We start from the raw sequence: 20,091 nt of genomic DNA on the forward strand, positions 1-20,091 counted from the left end.
TTTTTTTATGACATAGTCATTACAGGATATCAAATACAATTGGTAGTATACAAAGATTAAGTAAGGGAAGAGAGAAGGAGGTGTTAGGGAGGATAGTATAGAAGGTGGACTATCATAGCTGTCCCAAAAGTGTTAAAAACAGTACTCCAACTGTTCACTATTGTAGAGGTATATATTAGAAAAAATGCAACAGTATATTTACCATTTTTCATTTTTCCTTGTATAGTTTACTGTAAATTCAAGATTATATATTGTAAAGCTTTATTTGCATTGCTTTATAATTTAAACTCGCTGACTGATGGTAGTGTTGTAAATAATTTTTCATTAAAAAAACCCCACGAATTATAAATTACTTTAGTTAAACATTTATAAATTAGTGTTGGAGACTGCAATGACTATCATCATCTTCATGATGAATAGAACTGTTCCTAATGGAAGATGTCATCATGTCAATAATTTCCTTTTTTGGATTTTCTTCCAGATCCGATTTAATTGCTCCCACTTCTGACAGAGTCCATTCAAGCTCTGAAAAAGTACACGGAGAGCTACTTAGTATAACCATATTTGAAGTAAGTAGTTCACTATTTATTTGCAAGTCTCTACAAACATTATATTAGGATACAATTAATAGAGGAATTAAGCATGTTAATATCCAGTGTTAATAACTAAAATAATACAGGAGTTTCTCTGTACTATGACAATACCTTTTAGAAAAATAACAAAATATAAGCATTTATTTCTTAATTTATTTCATAGCCATGTATTTCTTAAAAACTTCAATCCTAGGGGGTCCTTTTACCAAAAGGCGGTAAAAAGTGACCTGTGGTGGCATCGATGCACGGGACTGCCACGTGCCAAGGCCATCTTTTACCATTGTGGGTAAAAGGTAATTTTCTTTAGAGGGCCAGTAAATGGCTGTGCGCTAACGAAACACATTGGCGTCCAGCCATTTGCTGGGGGAGCCCTTACTGCCTCCTATTTAGGAGGCAGTGAGGGCTCTAGTGCTAACCTGGTATAACTACTGCCCACATGCCCTGGTGCTAGAAAGTTTTTAATTTTTCCTGGTTCTGGAAGCTGGAACTACCGTTGGGCTCCTAAGTGAGCTCAGTGTTAGGGCCCTGTGCGCAAATATGGCAGTAGCCCTTCCGCTGGGTACTGAAAGGGCCCCTAGTTTCACAACTGTTCACTGGACAGCTGTGATAATAATGTTTTGGTATTCGAACCTGAATAAAACTCTCCATTTTTTTTTTTAAACACACAAGAAACATTAAAACCTTACTGCCCTACCCATACCCACAGAGACCATCCCAGATCTTATCCTGTCCCCAATTCCTTCAATTTAAGAAGTTTCAGGCACATGCAACTTAATACCCACTTATACCTGGCAGCAAGGAATCCTTGATGGCAAACTTCCTCAACATCTGCTTGAGAATTTAATTGAAAAATCAACCAGTTCATCTATCTGTGAGTAATAAAACCAAGGTTTGAAAAATTTTCACTCTTAACAATGCATAATCTTAATGCATTACTCGTGACATAAACGCTGGGCCCTCAACCAATAAGACCTCCTTCGGGAAGACAACTTGTGAGAAAATCTTCTTATCAAAGCCATCACAACTGTTGTCGTCTTCATGTTACATAACTGTACAGTCTCAGGATATCGGGTGGTATAATCAAGAATGACAAGAATGTACTGAGGTCCTACCAAATTAATGACAAATCTCTTGAATGATATTTCCACAATAGGCATTGGTATTAAAAGGGCAGGTTGGACCCTGGCAGGCATAGTTTACTGACAGACAGAGAAGGATTGGCAGTAAAGTTTAACTTGTTTTATATAGCCCCAGCCAATAGACTCACAGGTTTTCTCTTCCCCTAGGTGACCCTTTAGCAATTGGCTATGAGTCAGCTGAAGCGCTTGTTGGCAGTCCAATTGGAGAACCAGGAACTACTCAGACACTTCCCCTTCCATGTTTCTCTTGGTTAACATATTTCCAATTTCAGTTAACCAATTAACTTGTACAGAAAAGCCACTCCAAAAGAAATCAAATATAAGAAAATTAAGAAGCATCCCAGGGGATGAATAAGACTGAAAACACTATAATGCCTTTGTATCGCTCCATTGTGCATCCACACCTTGAGTATTGCTTTCAGTTCTGGTTGCCGTATCTCAAAAAAGATATAGCGGAATTAGAAAAGGTTCAAAGAAGAGTTCTTTTTTTTTTTTTTTTTTTTTTTTTTTATTTATTCTTTTATTCATTTAAACAATATTTACAAGAAACATCTTGCTTAGGAAAGTATCGTATAAGTAGGAACTATTGTAAAAGGAAAATATTTCTCAAAAACAAGCATATAAATCTATACACTTTCAAATTTATACGACACTCAAGTCCATAATGGGAGATCCAAGATATCAGGTAATCTAAGGGGAGAAATAATATAGGAAAAAAGTTGCCAGGTAAATCATTCTCTGCTAAGAAATTATACATTATTCTTTAAAGCATTCTCCATTTTAACTGAGGCTACTAATGCTGACAGATGTTCAGGTTCAGTAAATACATATTTCTTCCCCCCCAGCCTTATTATGCACTTGCAGGGGTACCTTAAAAAGAAGACACCCCCCAAGTGCAAAATTTCTGGCTTAAGGAGTAAGAATTGTTTCCTCCGTCGACGTGTCTCCTTGGAGACATCAGGAAATAACAATATTTTGAGACCCAAAAAGGGATTCTCTTTATTACGGAAAAAAAGGCGGAAGATCCAATTCTTATCAGGAAGTAGGGCAACAGTCGCCACCAAAGTAGCGGCTGTGACCAATTCAGAGTCAGAAGTCTCAAGCAAAAGAGAAACATCAATAGGTTTTTCAGTCTCTTGATTCAAGTTCCTTTCTGGGACATAATAAACTTGGGATAAGGGTGGAAAGTCCTTTTCCTGAACATTCAAATTTTCACGAAAATAGCGTAAGTTCTTTCATGAAAAGGTTCACAAGATTAAACTTGAATTCTCAACCAGGTCACCTCTCCCTCCCTTAGTTCATTCTCTCAACCCTCCAACCCCTGCCTCCTTTTCTTCCTTTTCTTAAATCACTGAAGAGGAAACTACACATCTTCTTTGCTCCTTAAAAAAAACCTTTATTGGACCCTACCTGTGCTTCCAACTATCGCCCCATCTCCCTCCTCCCTTTCCTATCCAAGATACTTGAACGTGCTGTTCACCGCCGTTGCCTTGACTTTCTTTCATCTCAAGCTATTCTTGATCCATTTCAATCTGGCTTTCGCCCCCTTCATTCAACTGAAACAACGCTTGCTAAAGTCTCCAATGATCTGTTCCTAGCCAGATCCAAAGGTCTCTATTCTATCCTCATCCTTCTCGATCTAACTGCTGCTTTTGACACTGTTGATCACAGCCTACTCCTTGATACGCTGTCCTCACTTGGATTTCAGGGCTCTGTTCTTTACTGGTTTTCTTCTTATCTCTCCCAGCGTACCTTTAGTGTATACTCTAGTGGATCCTCTTCTACTTCTATCCCATTGTCAGTTGGTGTACCTCAAAGATCTGTCCTGGGACCTCTTCTCTTCTCCATCTATACTTCTTTCCTAGGTACTCTGATCTCATCCCATGGTTTTCAGTATCATCTTTACGCTGATGACTCCCAGACCTACCTCTCCACACCAGAAATCTCAGTCGAAATCCAGGCCACAGTATCAGCCTGCCTGTCTGACATTGCTGCCTGGATGTCTCAGCGCCATCTGAAACTAAACATGACCAAGACTGAGCTTCTTATCTTTCCCCCTAAACCAACCTCTCCTCTTCCCCCATTCTCTCATCCTTCCTGTCTTATCAGCTCGTAACCTTGGGGTCATCTTCGACTCCTCCCTCTCCTTCTCTGCACATATTCAGCAGACTGCTAAAACCTGTCGTTTCTTTCTCTATAATATCAGCAAAATTTGCCCTTTCCTTTCTGAGCACACTACCAGAACCCTCATCCACGCTCTTATCACCTCTCACTTAGACTATTGCAACTTGCTTCTCACAGCCATCTCCCTCCTCTTCAATCTGTTCAAAATTCTTCACGACTAATACTCCGCTAGGGTCGTTATGCTCATATTAGCCCTGTCCTCAAGTTACTTCACTGGCTTCCTATCCGTTTCCACATACAGTTCAAACTCCTCTTATTGATCTATAAGTGCATTCACTCTGCAGCTCCTCAGTACCTCTCCACTCTCATCTCTCCCTACATTCATCTCAGGGAACTCCGTTCACTGGGTAAATGTCTCTTATCTGTACCCTTCTCCTCCACTGCTAACTCCAGACTCCGTTCCTTTTATCTTGCTGCACCATATGCCTGGAATAGACTTCCTGAGCCGGTACGTCAAGCTCCATCTCTGACCGTCTTCAAATCTAAGCTAAAAGCCCACCTTTTTGATGCTGCTTTTAACTCCTAACCCTTGTTCACTTGTTCAGAACCCTTATTTTATCATCCTCACTTTAATATTCCCTTATCTCTTGTTTGTCCTGTTTGTCTGTCCTAATTAGATTGTAAGCTCTGTCGAGCAGGGACTGTCTCTTCATGTTCAAGTGTACAGCGCTGTGTACATCTAGTAGCGCTATAGAAATGATAAGTAGTAGTAGTAGTAGAAGAGGGACCAAAATGATAAAGGAGATGGAACTCCTCTCTTATCAGGAAAGGCTAAAGAGCTTAGGGCTCGTCAGCTTGGAAAAGAGATGGATGAGGGGAGATATGACTGAAGTCAAAAAATCCTGAGTGGTGTAGAATGAGTAGAAGTAAATTGATTTTTTACTTGTCCCAAAAATACAAAGACTACGGGACACTCAAGGAAGTTACATGGAAATACTTTTAAAACAATAGGAAGACATATTTTTTCACTCAGCGAATAGTTAAGCTCTGGAACTCTTTGCCAGAGGACGTCCTAAATCAAAACTATTTTTGCTCGGCTTTTTCAGTAGTACCAGTGGGATTTGAACCGGCCACCTCTGGATTACAACCGATGCTCTAGCCACTTGGATGTCCCTCCCTTTTGATTATGCCCCTTCAGGTCTCTCTCAGCCAATCACAGACAGGGGTCTCTCTCAGCCACTCACAGACAGCTAAATGCGCTCTGATTGGCTGAGAGAGACCCCTGTCTGTGATTGGCTGAGAGAGACCTGAAGGGGCATAATCAAAAGGGAGCAAATATAGTTTTGATTTAGGATGTCCCTGACAATGAGCACTTGGATTTGGGAGGGGATTGGGGAGTAAGGGAAGGTCATCCCCGATTCCCTTGGATGGTCAGTTGGGGCTCCTTTTTGAAGTTTAGTTGTGAAAAAAAAGGGACCAAGTAAAGCCGGCGAAATGCTCGTCATGCCTGGCTTTTTTTTTTCCATTATCGGGCGAAGCCAGCCATCTCGTGAGCACGCCTCCGTCCCCCCTTCACTACCCTACTGACATGCCCCCTTGAAATTTTGCCGGCTCCGTGAAGGAAAGCAGTTGAAGCCGGCCAAAATTGGCTTTCAATTATACCGATTTGGCCGGTTTCAGAAGATCGCCGGCCATCTTCCGATTTGTGTCGGAAGATGGCTGGCGATCACTTTCGAAAATGAGCTGGCATGTTACTTTACTTGGTCCCTTTTTTTTTCAGGACCAAGTCTCGAAAAGGTGCCCGAACTGACCAGATGACCACCGGAGGGAATCAGGGATGACCTCCCCTTACTCCCCTAGTGGTCACCAACCTCTCCCACTAAAAAAAAAATTAAACATTTTTTCCAGCCTTTATGCCAGCCTCAAATGTCATACCCAGCTCCAACACAGCAGTATTCAGGTCCCTGGAGCAGTTTTTAGTGGGTGCAGTGCACTTCAGGCAGGCGGACCCAGGCCCATCCCCCCCACCTGTTACACTTGTGGTGGTAAATGTGAGCCCTCCAAAATCCACCCGAAACCCACTGTACCCACATGTAGGTGCCCCCCTTCATCCCTAAGGGCTATGGTAGTGGTGTGCAGTTGTGGGGAGTGGGTTTTGGGGGGAGGTTGGAGGGCTCAGCACCCAAGGTAAGGGAGCTATGCACCTGGGAGCAATTTGTGTCCACTGCAGTGCCCCCTAGGGTGCCCGGTTGGTGTCCTGGCATGTCAGGGGACCAGTGCACTATGAATGTTGGCTCCTCCCATGACCAAATGCCTTGGATTTGGTCGTTTTTGAGATGGGCGTCCTTGGTTTCCATTATCGCCGAAAACCGAGGTCGCCCATCTCTAAGGTCGACCATCTCAACATTTATGTCGACCATCTCTTAGGTCAACCTCAATGTTGAGATTTGGGCATCCCCGACCGTATTATTGAAACGAAAGATGGACCCCCATCTTGTTTCGATAATATGGGATGCCCCGCCCCTTCGTGGGGACGTCCTCAGAGATGGGCACCCTTAGAGATGCCCCTCCACGGGACCCTTTTATGAAGAGGTGGTAGGGCTAGCACCAGGTTTGCATGCAGCGAAATGGCTGTACCACCCAGCTCGCCTAGGAGCCCAGCGGTAGTTCCGGTGGGCAGGGAATGGTTGTGGGCAGGGAATGGTTGTGCCTGGTGGTAATCAGGTAGTGCCATAGGCTGCCCGATTACCACCGGGTTACTACCAGAGCCCTCACTGCCTCCTAAGTAAGAGGCGGTAAGGGCTGCAGCAGTAAATGCTGCACAGCAGTTTTTTAAGTACCGCATGGCCATTTAATGCCTCCTTTTAAAAAACCCTTTTATCCGCTGCAGTAAAAGGTCACCTCGGTGCATGGTAATCCCACACGCCAAAGCAACCATGGCCCACCTTTTACCACCGCTTGGTAAAAGGGCCCCTTAGCTTTTTACTAATTCATTTAGGTTTTTATAGTTCTATTTTATGTCCGCTTATTTCTTTATTACCTCTTCATTCCACAACCCACCTCATTTCATTCCTCAATTCACCACATTTTTTAACCTTGATAAAAAATTTTAATCACACAATTAATCATGATTACAATTTTTAATTGTGATATTAATCCCGTGATCCATTTATAAAAGATTTTAAATAAATTTAGAATGTCACGTCGTTGTATATTTTTTATACATCCTAAATGTTTAACCAATAACTTTGCTCCAGTGTGCGTTAATTGTGCAGCCCTATTAAAAATACAATTTTTTTTTTACCTTTGTGATCTGGTGATTTTATTTTTATAATCATCTTTCCTTTCCTTCCCCTCCATGGGCACCGTTTCCTCCCTTTCCTTCCCTTCTCCTCCCCTCTAAGGGCACCATCTCCTCCCGTCCCTCCATTCATGATCACCATTTTTCCCTTTTCTCTTTACTCCCCTCCTTTCTGTGGCTACCATCTCCCTTCTTTGAGTCTTCCATCCCCTATTTCCAGCAACTGTCCCTCTACCCCCCCCCCCCCCCATCTCTCTTTTTTCCTCTTTCTCCTATCACCTCCCTCCTCCAGTCCACATCTTTCTTTCTCTCTCTTCCTTTTTTTCCCCAGCACCTCTTCTTACCTCTCCCAGCACTCCAGCATCCCTCTTTGCGTTCCTTCTCCCTGCTCCTCACATCCCTCGGCCTTGATGTTGCACTGCTTCTCATCTGGCCCCGTCTCTCTCTGTAGCAGGAAGTTATGTCAGAGGAGGCAGGCACCATCTCCTCCCATCTGCCTTTCCTCCCTTACCTTGACACCATCTCCTCCCTTCCTTTCCCTTCTCCTCCCCTCCCCTGGCACCATCTCCTCCCTTCCCTCCATCCATGATCACCATTTTTTTCCCCTTCTCTTTTCCTCTCCTCCCTTCTGTAGGCGTCATCTCCCTTCTTTGATTCTTCCATCCCCAATTTCTAGCATCTATCCCTCTAACACCCCTCATCTCTCTCTTTTCCTCTTTCTCCAGCTGCTGCCACCCCCCCCCCCCCCCATCCACCTCCCCCTCTTGGTCCGTATCTTTCTCTCTCTCTCTCCCCCTTTTTTGTGCCAGCACCTTTTCTTACTTCTCCAGCACTCTGACAGCCCCCTTTCCTCTGCGGCTCTTTCTCCCTGCTCATCTGCGTCTCCTTCTCCCTATTCATCACAGCCCTGGGCTTGAAGCTGCAGTGAAAGCACGCTGTGTCTCACCTGGCCCCTAATCAGGAAGTTCTGCCTCCTCCAACAGAACTTCCTGTTATAGAGGCTTCAGACCAGGTGAGACGCAGTGTGCTTCCACTGCAGTGTCAAACCCAGGACCGTGAGGAGCAGGGAGAAGGAGTGGCAGAGAAGCAGGGAGAAGGAGCCACATAGGAGAGAGGGCTGCTGGAGCACCAGAGAAGTAAGATGAGGTGCCAGCAGAAAGGGAGAGAGAGAGAATTTTTAACTTGTGTTAAAAATTTTAATGCAAGTTAAACATTTATGCGTTAATTGCGTTATTAACACATTAATCTAGTATTCTGTGCCAAAATTCAAGCGTATTCTGTAACAAAACACATAACTTAATTGTTTTAACAAGCCAATCAATGTTGTTAACAGCATTTAACAAGCAATATTGAGCACTAATTGGCACTAATTAGAATTTATGCGCACAACTCCCTAAGCGTATTCTGTAATGCACTGCGCCTAAATTTTAATGAGTGAAGGCAAAAAAGGACATGGTTTTAGGCAGGGAAATGGACATTTCATGGGCATTCCAAAATTTATGCGCACTGTTATAGAATATGGAGGAGTGGCCTAGTGGTTAGGGTGGTGGACTGAGGAACTGAGTTCAATTCCCACTTCAGGCACAGGCAGCTCTTTGTGACTCTGGGCAAGTCACTTAACCCTCCATTGCCCCATGTAAGCTGCATTGAGCCTGCCATGAGTGGGAAAGCATGGGGTACAAATGTAACAAAAAAAAAAAATCTACATGCCAGGATTTACACCACATTTTCACTGGTGTAAATGGAGACATGTAGTTTTAGGCACTAGCATATCAACTAAGTGTATTCTGTTTACCAAGCCTGTAGGCACCGCTTATAGAATATGCTTAGGCAGAAATATTTTCCGTGTGGATTTTCTAGGCGCCATATATAGAATCTGGCCCTAAATGTGCAGGTCTAATTTTTATATATTGTTTTATGATTTCATAATTTTATATATTTTATTTTGTATCTGTGTTTTATGAGGACTCCTGATGAAGGCTTGATAGCCAAAACACGGTTGGTGTTGGATCCATTTACCAAGTGTATGTGTCTTTTAAAAAAAAGATGTGATTTCATTTAGCACTGTGAATGTGCCAATAAAAGGTTTAATTTTATCCTGGAACAAACTCAGTTTTTGGCCACTTCCACTCATTTTTGCTTGCTTTGTTGTTTCACTCTGTGAGAGTGTTTGTGGCTTCTCCCCTTTTGTTTTGGACTGGTATCTCTCCCAAATCTTCCTTGGTGAAAACTGAAGCAAAGAATTCATTTAATCTCTCTGCTATGGCCTTGTCTTCCCTGAATGCACCTTCGGTCATCTAGCGGTCCAACTGATTCGTTTACCAGCTTCTTGCTTCTAATATACTAAAAAGGTTTTTACTATATGTTTATGCCTCCAACACAATTTTCTTTTCAAAGTCTCTCTCTGCCTTCCTTATCACTGCTTTGCATTTGACTGGCCATTCCTTATGCCGTTTCCTATTATTTTCAGTTGTATCCTTCTTCCATTTTTTGAAGGATTTTCTTTAATAGCTTCCTTCACCTCACTTTTTAACCATGCTGGGTGATGTTTGGTCTTCCTTCCTTCTTTTTTAATGCATGGAATATATTTGGTCTAGGCTTGGCTTTTGATGTCCCTTGCAGAAATAGCTTTGATAGATAATTATTTCTGATTTGATAAAGTATTCTATCAGCAAGGGAAAGGTACAACATTGGGCTGTACAATGGCACCTTCCATTGCCAATTTATACATGGCCAGTTTTGAGGAAATATTTCTTTCAGCACACTAGTTTATGCAAACATCTAATAGTTTGGAACAGATATATAGATGACATTTGAATGGTGAGGCACAGAAAATGAGTTATTGAGGTTTTATAATTGGCTTCATAGTCTGGACTGTAATTTGAGGTTTCAACTGAATTTTAGCAGAGATGAGATTCCTTGCTAGTTTAATTATTAATAGGAATGGCAAATTAATAACAGATATTACAGGAAACCAACAGATGTAAACAAGCTGCTATATTATGACACTTGTCATAGCAGAGCTCTGAAAAGAAATTTACTATACAGCCAATTTCTAAGAACTAAGCGTGTGTAGAGTACCACATATGAGATAAGAGCAACAGACCTTAAGTCTATATTTTTGGAGAGAGGATACCCTGATAGATATATTGATGATTGCTTTCAAAGAGCAAAAAACAGAGATAGGAAGGAGCTCCTTACTAAATCTGATATACATATTAACAATAAGATTGTGCAGTGGAATTTAATTATTTGTCTAATAATATTGTGGAAATTCTGAGGAAGCACTGGCATTTGATAACCACTATAGAAACATAACCCACCATAGATACATTCTCTGATAAGGAACTAATAATCACTTACAAAAGAGGCAGAAATTTGAAAGACATTTTAGTGCCTTCAGCTTTCATGAGTAATCCAACTGTAAAATCCACGAACCCACATAAGTACATACTGTAAGTATTGCCATACTGGGACAGACCAAAGGTCCACCAAGCCCAGCATCCAGGTCACAAATACCTGGCAAGATCCCAAAAAGTACAAAACATTTTATGCTGCTTATCCCAGAAATAAGCAGTAGAGTTTCCCCAAGTCCATTTTAATAATGGTCTATTGACTTTTCCTTTAGGAAGCCATCTAAACCTTTTTTTAAACCCCATCAAGCTAACCGCATTTACCACGTTCTCTGGCAACGAATTCCAGAGTTTAATTGCACGTTGAGTGAAGAAAACTTTTCTACAATTTATTTTAAATTTACTACTTCGTAGCTTCATTGAATGCCCTCTAGTCCTAGTATTTTTGGAAAGAGTAAACACATGCTCCACGTGTACCCTTTCCACTCCACTCATTATTGTATAGACCTCTATCATATCTCCCTTCAGCCGCCTTTTCTCCAAGCTGAGGAACCCTAGCCTCTTTAGCCTTTCCTCATAGGGAAGTCATCACATCACCTTTATCATTTTCGTCGCCCTTCTCTGTACCTTTTCTAATTCCACTATATCTTTTTTGAGATGCGGCGACCAGAATTGAACACAATATTCGAGGTGCAGTCGCACCATTGAGCGATACAAAGGCATTATAACGTCCTTATTTTTCTTTTCCATTCCTTTCCTAATAATACCTAACATTCTATTTGCTTTCTTAGCCATCGCAGCACACTGAGCAGAAGGTTTCAACATATCATCAACGACGACACCTAGATCCCTTTCTTGGTCAGTGACTCCTAACGTGTAACCTTGCATTACATAGCTGTAATTCAGGTTCCTCTTTCCCACATGCATCACATTGCACTTACTCACATTAAATGTCATCTGCCATTTAGATGCCCACTCTCCCAGTCTCGTAAGGTCCTCTTGTAACTTTTCACAATCCTCTCACGATTTAACAACTTTGAATAACTATATGTTGCCAGCAAATTTAATTATCTCACTAGTTACTCCCCATCTCTGGGTAATTTATAAATATGTTAAAATGCAGCGGTCCCAGCACAGACCCCTGGGGAACCTCACTAACTACCCTTCTCCTTTGAGAATACTGACCATTTAACCCAACTCTCTGTTTTCTATCTTTTAATCAGTTTTTAATCCACAATAGGACACTACCTCCTATCTCATGACTCTCCAATTTCCTCTGGAGTCTTTAATGAGGCACTTTGTCAAACGTCTTTTGAAAATCCAGATACACAATATCAACCGGCTCACCTTTATCTACATGTTTGTTCACCCCTTCAAAGAAATGCAATAGATTGGTGAGGCAAGATTTCCCTTCACTAAATCCATGTTGACTTTGTCTCATTAATCCATGCTTTTGAATATGCTCTGTAATTGTCACGTCTGTGGTCGTGACTCCTCTCAGACTCACCTTATTTCCGGCGGTCAGCTTTTGAGCTGGCTTCTGTCTGTTCTTTCTGAGTTAGTTCTGTCTCTGTGTGCTGGCTGCTTCCAGCATGGCTCTGATTACTCCATTATACTGCACCTGTGTGTGTTAAGCCTCTCTGTGCTTCAGTATGCTTTCTGCCTGTGTTTTGGTTTGTGTTCCTCTTGCCCTCTGGTGGCCAGACCTGGTGGCTGCATTGAATTGTCTGTGTCCTGTTTCCCGTTCCAGACTTCAGCCCAGTCCAGGCTGGGTCTTCCAGCCTGCCAGACTTGCTTGGCTTGTTTGAGCCTGCACAGCATCCATAGCTGCCTTGTGATTGCTGCAGCTGAATCTCAGCTGCTGCTGGGCTTATTAACCATATGGAAACTCTCTGCTTTGCCTTTGCATTGCCTAGGCCCTGGTATGTTGGGGTGCTGGTGCACTTCTGCCTAGTCCAGTTGATAGTCTGTAACTCTTGCCTGATTCTAGTTTAGTCTTTGTGTAGCTTTGTGTTCTGTATTTCTTGTTCTGTATTGCTAGTTTCCCAGTCTTGTTCCTTGTTTGTATGTCTTTGTCTAGTTCTTGGTTGCCTGTGTTTCTTACTCAGTGGCTGCCTGGCAGCTTTCAGTTCTGTCTCTTGTCTATCAGTGTTTGTTCCCTGTTTCAGTGGCTGCTTGCAGCTTTCAGTTCTGTCCCTTGTCTGTCTGAGAGTCCTAGTCTAGTATTCTGCCTAGCCTCCCTGTGTGTTCTACTCCCTGTGTGTATCCGGCTGGGGTCCAGTTCCGGCCCTGTCCGGCAAGTCCTGCCTGCCGCCTGCAGCCAGGGGTTCTACTCCTGGTGAAGGGCAGCTAAGTGCAGGTGAAGTCTACCCGTCCCTGTCAGAGTTCTGTCTTATCCCTTTGTGGGGTGCTTTTGCCTGTCACTGCCGCTCCTCGGCGGCAGTGGCCCAAGGGCTCACGAACCTAGTTCCTGCTTTGGAAAGCCTGACAGTAATTTTGTTCTTTATAATAGTCTCTACCATTTTGCCTGGCACCGACATCAGACTCACCGGTCTATAATTTCCCGGATCTCCTCTAGAACCTTTTTTAAAAAATTGGTGTTACATTGGGGGGTGTTTGTTTCAATAAAGTATTATTTTTTCTTGTGACCTTGTGTGTGATCTGCTGATTTTTTGCAGCCCTTCTTCATGTCAGTACACAACACTTCCACCAGGCTATCCTGATCATTTTCTGCCCAATGTTCAGCTCGCAGCGGTAAGTGGTATCTGAGCAGTTAACAGATGCAGGCTGAACTGATCCCAGATATTCAATGCCAGGTATGCGTTGTTCCCGGCATTGAATATCTGAGTGTCAGTGGCCACCCTGAAGTTATTTCACCGGTTAACAGGTGAAAATCTCCACTAATTGGCTAAAGTCACACTCTGCTCTTGCCCCACCCCGGGCCCATACCTAAACTAGGGGGCATGCAATGAAGCTACGAAGTAGTAAATTTAAAACGAATTGGAGAAAATATTTCTTCACTCAGCATGTTAAACTCTGGAATTCGTTGCCAAAGAATGTGGTAAAAACAGTTAGCTTAGCGGAGTTTTAAAAAGGCTTGGATAGCTTCCTAAAAGAAAAGTCCATAAGCCATTATTAAAATGGACTTGGGAAAATCCACTGCTTTTGACACTGTCAATCACAATTTACTCCTTACCACACTATCCTCATTTGGATTCCAAGGCTCTGTCCTCTCCTGGTTCTCCTCTTATCTCTCCCACCGTACCTTCAGAGTACATTCCCATGGATCTTCCTCTACTACTACTACTACTTAGCATTTCTATAGTGCTACTAGGGTTACGCAGCGCTGTACAAGTTAAAACATGGGGAAGGACAGTCCCTGCTCAAGAGAGCTTTTCCTCTACCCTCATCCCGCTATTGGAGTTCCTCAGGGATCTGTCCTCGGACTCCTTCTTTTCTCAATCTACACCTCTTCCCTGGGCTCGCTGATCTCATCTCATGGTTTCCAATATCATCTCTATGCTGACGACACCCAGCTTTATCTCTCCACACCAGACATTACTGCAGAAACCCAGGCCAAAGTATCAGCCTGCTTATCAGACATTGCTGCCTGGATGTCCAACCGCCACCTGAAACTGAACATGGCCAAAACTGAGCTCATTGTCTTTCCACCCAAACCCACTTCTCCTCTCCCTCCACTCTCTATTTCAGTCGACAACACCCTCATCCCTCCCTATCTCATGTGCCCGCAACCTCGGAGTCATCTTCGACTCCTCCCTCTCCTTCTCTGCGCATATGCAGCAGACAGCTAAGACCTATCGCTTCTTTCTCTATAATATCAGCAAAATTCGCCCCTTCCTCTCTGAGCACACCACCCGTACTCTCATCCACTCTCTCATTACCTCTCGCCTTGACTACTGCAACCTACTCCTCACTGGCCTCCCACTTAACCATCTATCCCCCCTTCAATCCATCCAGAACTCTGCTGTGCGTCTTATCTTCCGCCTTGACCAATATGCTCATATCACCCCTCTCCTCAAGTCACTTCACTGGCTCCCGATCAGGTACCGCATACAGTTCAAGCCTACAAATGCACTCGATCTGCAGCCCCTCATTACCTCTCTACCCTCATCTCCCCTTACGCTCTTACCCGTAACCTACGCTCACAGGACAAATCCCTCCTCTCAGTACCCTTCTCCACCACTGCCAACTCCAGGCTCCGCCCTTTCTGCCTCGCCTCACCCTATGCTTGGAATAAACTCCCTGAGCCCATACGCCAAGCCCCCTCCCTGCCCATCTTCAAATTCTTGCTCAAAGCCCACCTTTTCAATGTCGCCTTCGGCACCTAACCATTATACATCCATTCAGGAAATCTTGACTGCCCCAATTTGTTTGACTGCACTTTTTGTCCTTTAGATTGTAAGCTCCTTTGAGCAGGGTCTGTCCTTCTTTGTTAAATTGTACAGTGCTGCGTAACCCTGGTAGCGCTTTAGTAGTAGTAGTAGTAGTAAAATATATTGTACTGTTTTGGGATCTTGCCAAGTACTTGTAACTTGAATTGGCCACTGTTGGGAACAGGACAGATGGACCTTCAGTCTGTCCCAGTATGGCAACACTTATGTACTTATGGTTAGGAGCCTAGAATATTGGGCTTTGAATATTGTGTTTTTATGAGTACTCAAAGTTACATTGCACTATCAATCTCATTATTGGCAGGTATGGGCTGCTCAGTATGCTTCCAGCGTTATTATACTATGTATATTGTTATTGTACCTTATCTAGATAATAGGCAGGTTAAAATGGTTAAATAAATAAATACATTTTCATAAATTACCTTCTTGTTTCAGATTTGTCCCTCCACATTCAACAATGCCAATAAATTGGCCTTTAATTTGGCCATTTTTGTACACAAATAATGTTGGCAAACATTTGTCAGGGTAGTTTTTAATACAATTATTTGCGATGGCCTTCAGGAACTTGGTTTCTGGAAACTTTCTAGCCAGCAGACTGAGATGATGGTTAAGTAGCATGCACACTGGTATGCTAAAAGAAAACAGAATCATTGCTTTCAGTTTGCAGATCTGAAATCATAGTTTACTATATCATGGCAATTTATATTTGAAACTATAAAAACAAAAATCCTTTGCTAGCTTGTTATAGAGAGAAGCAAAGATTAATGAACCATTAGTAAAATCATAATTTAAAGAAATGAAACCTCAACTGCTCGGAGAAGTCAGCCAACGCTATCCATTTCCAACTGGCTTCCTATCACTAGTTTCCAACAAATTATGCTTGGTAAAAATAGCAATAAAAATCTCCCCAAAAAAACCACGCAAAGGGAAAAAAGATTGCTTCCCCCCCCCCCCCAAAAAAAAAAAAACAAGTATAACAAAAGTACTTAATGGCTCCACTAACAGAGTTCTCTTAACAAGCTCTCATCATTAAACCGTTTCTCTAAAATAGAACTTCAAGCTGTGCAAAGCTAAAAACTGAGGCACTTATCTGAACATAGATTAACTTCACCACCTTACCCATCTTCCAAATTCAACATTTAGGAGGGTGGTATAGCCAAACCATAGTCCTTGTTGCTGAAAGCACTTCAAAATCATCAACAAGGAATAAGGACCCCCCCCCCCCCCCTTGTTTCACCTCACTGCGTCACTAGTTTATATTTGAATACATACTTTGTTAAAAACAGATAAAACAATTTCATTTCTGATATAATGCCAAAGCAATACAACTGCTTGTCAACTGGTTGTTATAATATGCAGAAAAGGTTTAGGAGGGTGCTGCTAGTTTAGCTAAACTGGAATCTCCATGGCAAACTGTCTTTTCAGTTGCATCCTAAATTTTGATATATATTTACAAACTAAGGGGTAGATATTTAGCCGGTGGTGGTGAGTGTTTATGTTGGCCCATGTTTGGGCACTGGCACTGAATGAGTTTATGCAGCTGGCTATCTCTTATATTCAGCAGTTAATTGCATAAGCAACACCACATAAAGTTAGAACTGTGTTTTATTAAGTCCAATTTGGCCACTTAACTTAGGTAGTTAGGCGCTGAATATCGTCACTTAACTGCATAACTGCCAACTCTATCCCTGGACTGCTCACAAAATAGCCAGCTTTCAGTTTAGCAGTCAGTGCTGATATTCAGCAGCATTAACCAGTTAAGTGCAAACTGGGAGTGAGGATCAAGGCTCTAAAGGCTTTACACCCTTCAATAAATCATGCATTAACTGAGCCCTCCTGGCCGCTAAGATCACTTTGAACTTAAACCAGGCCTGTTTTCTAAACCCTGTTAAGGTGAAATTTGTTCTTACCTGCTAATTTCCTTTCTTTGAGTCCTACTAACCAGTCTAGATGAGAGGGTTTGGCTCCCTGACCAGCAGATGGAAGCAGGGAACACTGACAATTCTGTGATATCATCACTGGTATAAGGTACAGAACTTGACAGTATACTATTGAATAAGCATACCTGCAGCATTTTAACAGCATTATTAAACAACCTTAATGTATGTATCTGCTTAATACACCAAGGCTAAAACACAAATAGTGCAACATGAGAACATGATCCTTATAACCCTGATTTTACCAGTTTTTAATTATGCCTAGGTTCAGTAGCCAATTGGTTGGCTTCTAACCATCTTATTCTAAACCAGAATCCGTAGTGCTTTGAATCATGGGCCATCCAATGATTCACATTATGGTTCCTACTCATTTAGGCTCTCCTTTAACTCTGGTTAACTCCTTGAAATATCTCAGCGTAACACTCAACAGTTCTCTATCATTCGAGAACCACATTCCTAGAACTGTTCAATCTTGTTTTTGATCGCTTCCTCTTATTCATTCCCTCCAATCTTATCTGGATGACAGTTCATGTACCAGTCTCTTGTACTCTTTAATTGCTACAAAATTGAACTATTGCAATGTTGTCTATGTAAGATTTCCTTTACCTTAAGAACATAAGAATAGCCATACTGGGTCAGACTAATGGTCTATCTAGCCCAGTATCCTGTTTCCATCAGTGGCCAATCCAGGTCAGAAACCCAAACAGTGGTAGAAAGAACATATTATGTAGAACTAGTAAAAAAAGGCCCGTTTCTGGCACAAATGAAACGGGCGCTAGCAAGGTTTTCCTCGGCTCCCCTGCAGCTACCCATGTCCAGCGACCCTCCTCTCCCCCTGCAGCCACCCATGTCCAGTGACCTTCCTCTCCCCCTGCGCCCACTGCAGCCACCCATGTCCAGCGAACCTCCTCTCTCCCCTACCCCCCCTGCAGCCACCCATATCCAGCGACCCTCCTCTCTCCCCTGCCCCCCTGCAGCCACCCATGTCCAGCGACCCTCCTCCCTGCCCCCCTCCAGCCACCCATTTCCAGCGACTCTCCTCTCTCCCCTGCCCCCCCTCCAGCCACCCATGTCCAGCGACCCTCCTCTGGACATGGATCAGCTGTGAGGCATGGTTTCCCCCCCCCCCCCCCGGTTCTGAAGTTGACATCATAATGGCTATGGTGATGTCAGCCTGATCTAGGAGCCTAGCAGACCAATTTGGAATGAGCCACGGTCCCAGGCAGCAAGTCAGAACGTTGGAGGTGAGAATTATTATATAGGATGTATCAAATTTACAAAACATTCACAAATTAGTTTCAGCATTGAGGCATCATAAACCTGAGGCATCTTTTTGACAGTTTGAGTACCGTGCCTAATTCTTTATTCAGCGCCCTAGTTTGCTACTACCCCAGACGCAGGTTCTACGGAACCAAAACGCCCTGTTTCCCATATAGTGGGTGTCGGGAGCTTCAATCACTTTCAGCACTGCATTGGTGTGATGTTAAATTGCACATCAGTTAAGTACAAGGGCTGCTGTCTTTGTCAGTTGGTTTCTTTTTATTGTTGAACTTAGTGCAATAAAAGATATCTCCTCTGATCACTACAACACTGTCTGGTTAGTGCCAGGGCAGTCCATGGGTGAAGCTTGGGCAAAGCTGGGGGTTAACCAGTTAGTGGCAATATTCAGCAAAAAGGCTGACTTAACTTTATCCACCAAGTTTCCTGGGCACTAGTCAGAATATCAGTCAGTGCCTGGGTTACTTCCAGATTTCGATGCTGACCTGGATATTCAATACTGGTGACTGGACATAGATCTGCACTGAATATTCAGGATTAATTCAGCCTACAGCTGTCAGCAGCTTAAAACCCTTATGCAAATCTCTCTGATGAATATTCATTGTGTATATCCTGAAAACCTGACTGGCTGGGGTGCCTCCAGGATCAGGTTTGGGAACCACTGGACTAAAGCATTTACTCTGCTCCTTATTATCTATTTTATCTTCTTCCCCCAACACCCTTTCTCACAAACTCTGTTCACTGGGCAAGTCATTCTTATCTGTGCCCTTTTTCTCCACTGACAACCCCTGAAGTTGCTCTTTCCAAATTGCTTCACACCATAAGCCTGGAAAGACTTCCAGAGTTGGTGTGTCATGTTCCCTCTCTGGCCATAGTTAAATTCAATCTAATAACTCATCTCTTTGAGGTTGCTTTTAAATCTTAACTACACCTCTATTATCAACTTTCTTGTTTGCTATCAGGCTCATTTTCAAAAGAGAAGGACGTCCATCTTCCGACACAAATCGGAAGATGAGCGTCCTTCTCACAGGATGGCCCAAATCGGCATAATCAAAAGCCGATTGTGGGCGTCCCCAACTGCTTTCCGTCGCGGGGACGACCAAAGTTCTCGGGGGCATGTCGGAGGCGTAGCGAAGGCGGGACTTGGGCATGCCTAACACATGGGCGTCCTCGACCCATAATGGAAAAAAAAAGGTGTCCCTGAGGAGCACTTGGACGACTTTACCTGGTCCTGTTTTTCTTACGACCAAGCCACAAAAAGGTGCCTGAACTGACCAGATGACCGCCGGAGAGAATCAGGGATCACTTCCCCTTACTCCCCCAGTGGTCACTAACCCCCCTCCCACCCTCAAAAAACATCTTTAAAAAATTTTGAGCCAGCCTCTATGCCAGCCTTAAATGTCACACTCAGGTCCATCACAGCAGTATGCAGGTCCCTGGAGAAGTTTTAGCGAGTGCAGTGCACTTCAGGCAGGCAGACCCATCCCCATCCCCCCCTTACCTGTTACGATTCTGAAGGAAACAGCGAGCCCTCCGAAACCTACCACAAACCCACTGTACCCACATCTAGGTGCTCCCCTTCACCCATAAGGGCTATGGTAGTGGTGTACAGTTGTGGGTAGTGGGTTTTGGGGGGGGGGGGGTTGGGGGGGGTTGGGGGGCTCAGCACACAAAGTAAGGGAGCTATGCACCTAGGAGCAATTTATGAAGCCACTGCAGTGCTCCCTAGGGTGCCCGGTTGGTGTCCTGGCATGTCAGAGGGACCAGTGCACTATGAATGCTGGCTCCTCCCACGACCAAAGGGATTGCATTTGGTTGTTTCTGAGATGAGTGTCCTTGGTTTCCATTATCGCCGAAAATCAGAAACGACCAAGTCTAGGAACAACCATCTCTAAGGACGACCTAAATGTCAAGATTTGGGCGTCCTTGACCGTATTATCGAAACGAAAGATGG

General features: G+C 43.4%; 1 protein-coding gene across 1 annotated transcript in view; it reads right to left on the reverse strand.

Moving 5' to 3' along the window:
* Positions 1-373: 373 nt before the first annotated feature.
* The window catches only part of PDCL2 (phosducin like 2), a 62,014-nt gene continuing 42,296 nt past the window's right edge, over positions 374-20,091 (reverse strand). The window contains exons 6-7 of the mRNA XM_030192206.1: positions 15,345-15,553; positions 374-525 (exon numbers count right to left, since the gene is read on the reverse strand). Of these exons, the coding sequence (XP_030048066.1) occupies positions 374-525; positions 15,345-15,553 (361 nt within the window). The remainder of the gene's footprint in view (positions 526-15,344; positions 15,554-20,091) is intronic.

Source organism: Microcaecilia unicolor, chromosome 2 (genome assembly GCF_901765095.1).
Source record: "Microcaecilia unicolor chromosome 2, aMicUni1.1, whole genome shotgun sequence".
Lineage (NCBI taxonomy): Eukaryota > Metazoa > Chordata > Amphibia > Gymnophiona > Siphonopidae > Microcaecilia > Microcaecilia unicolor.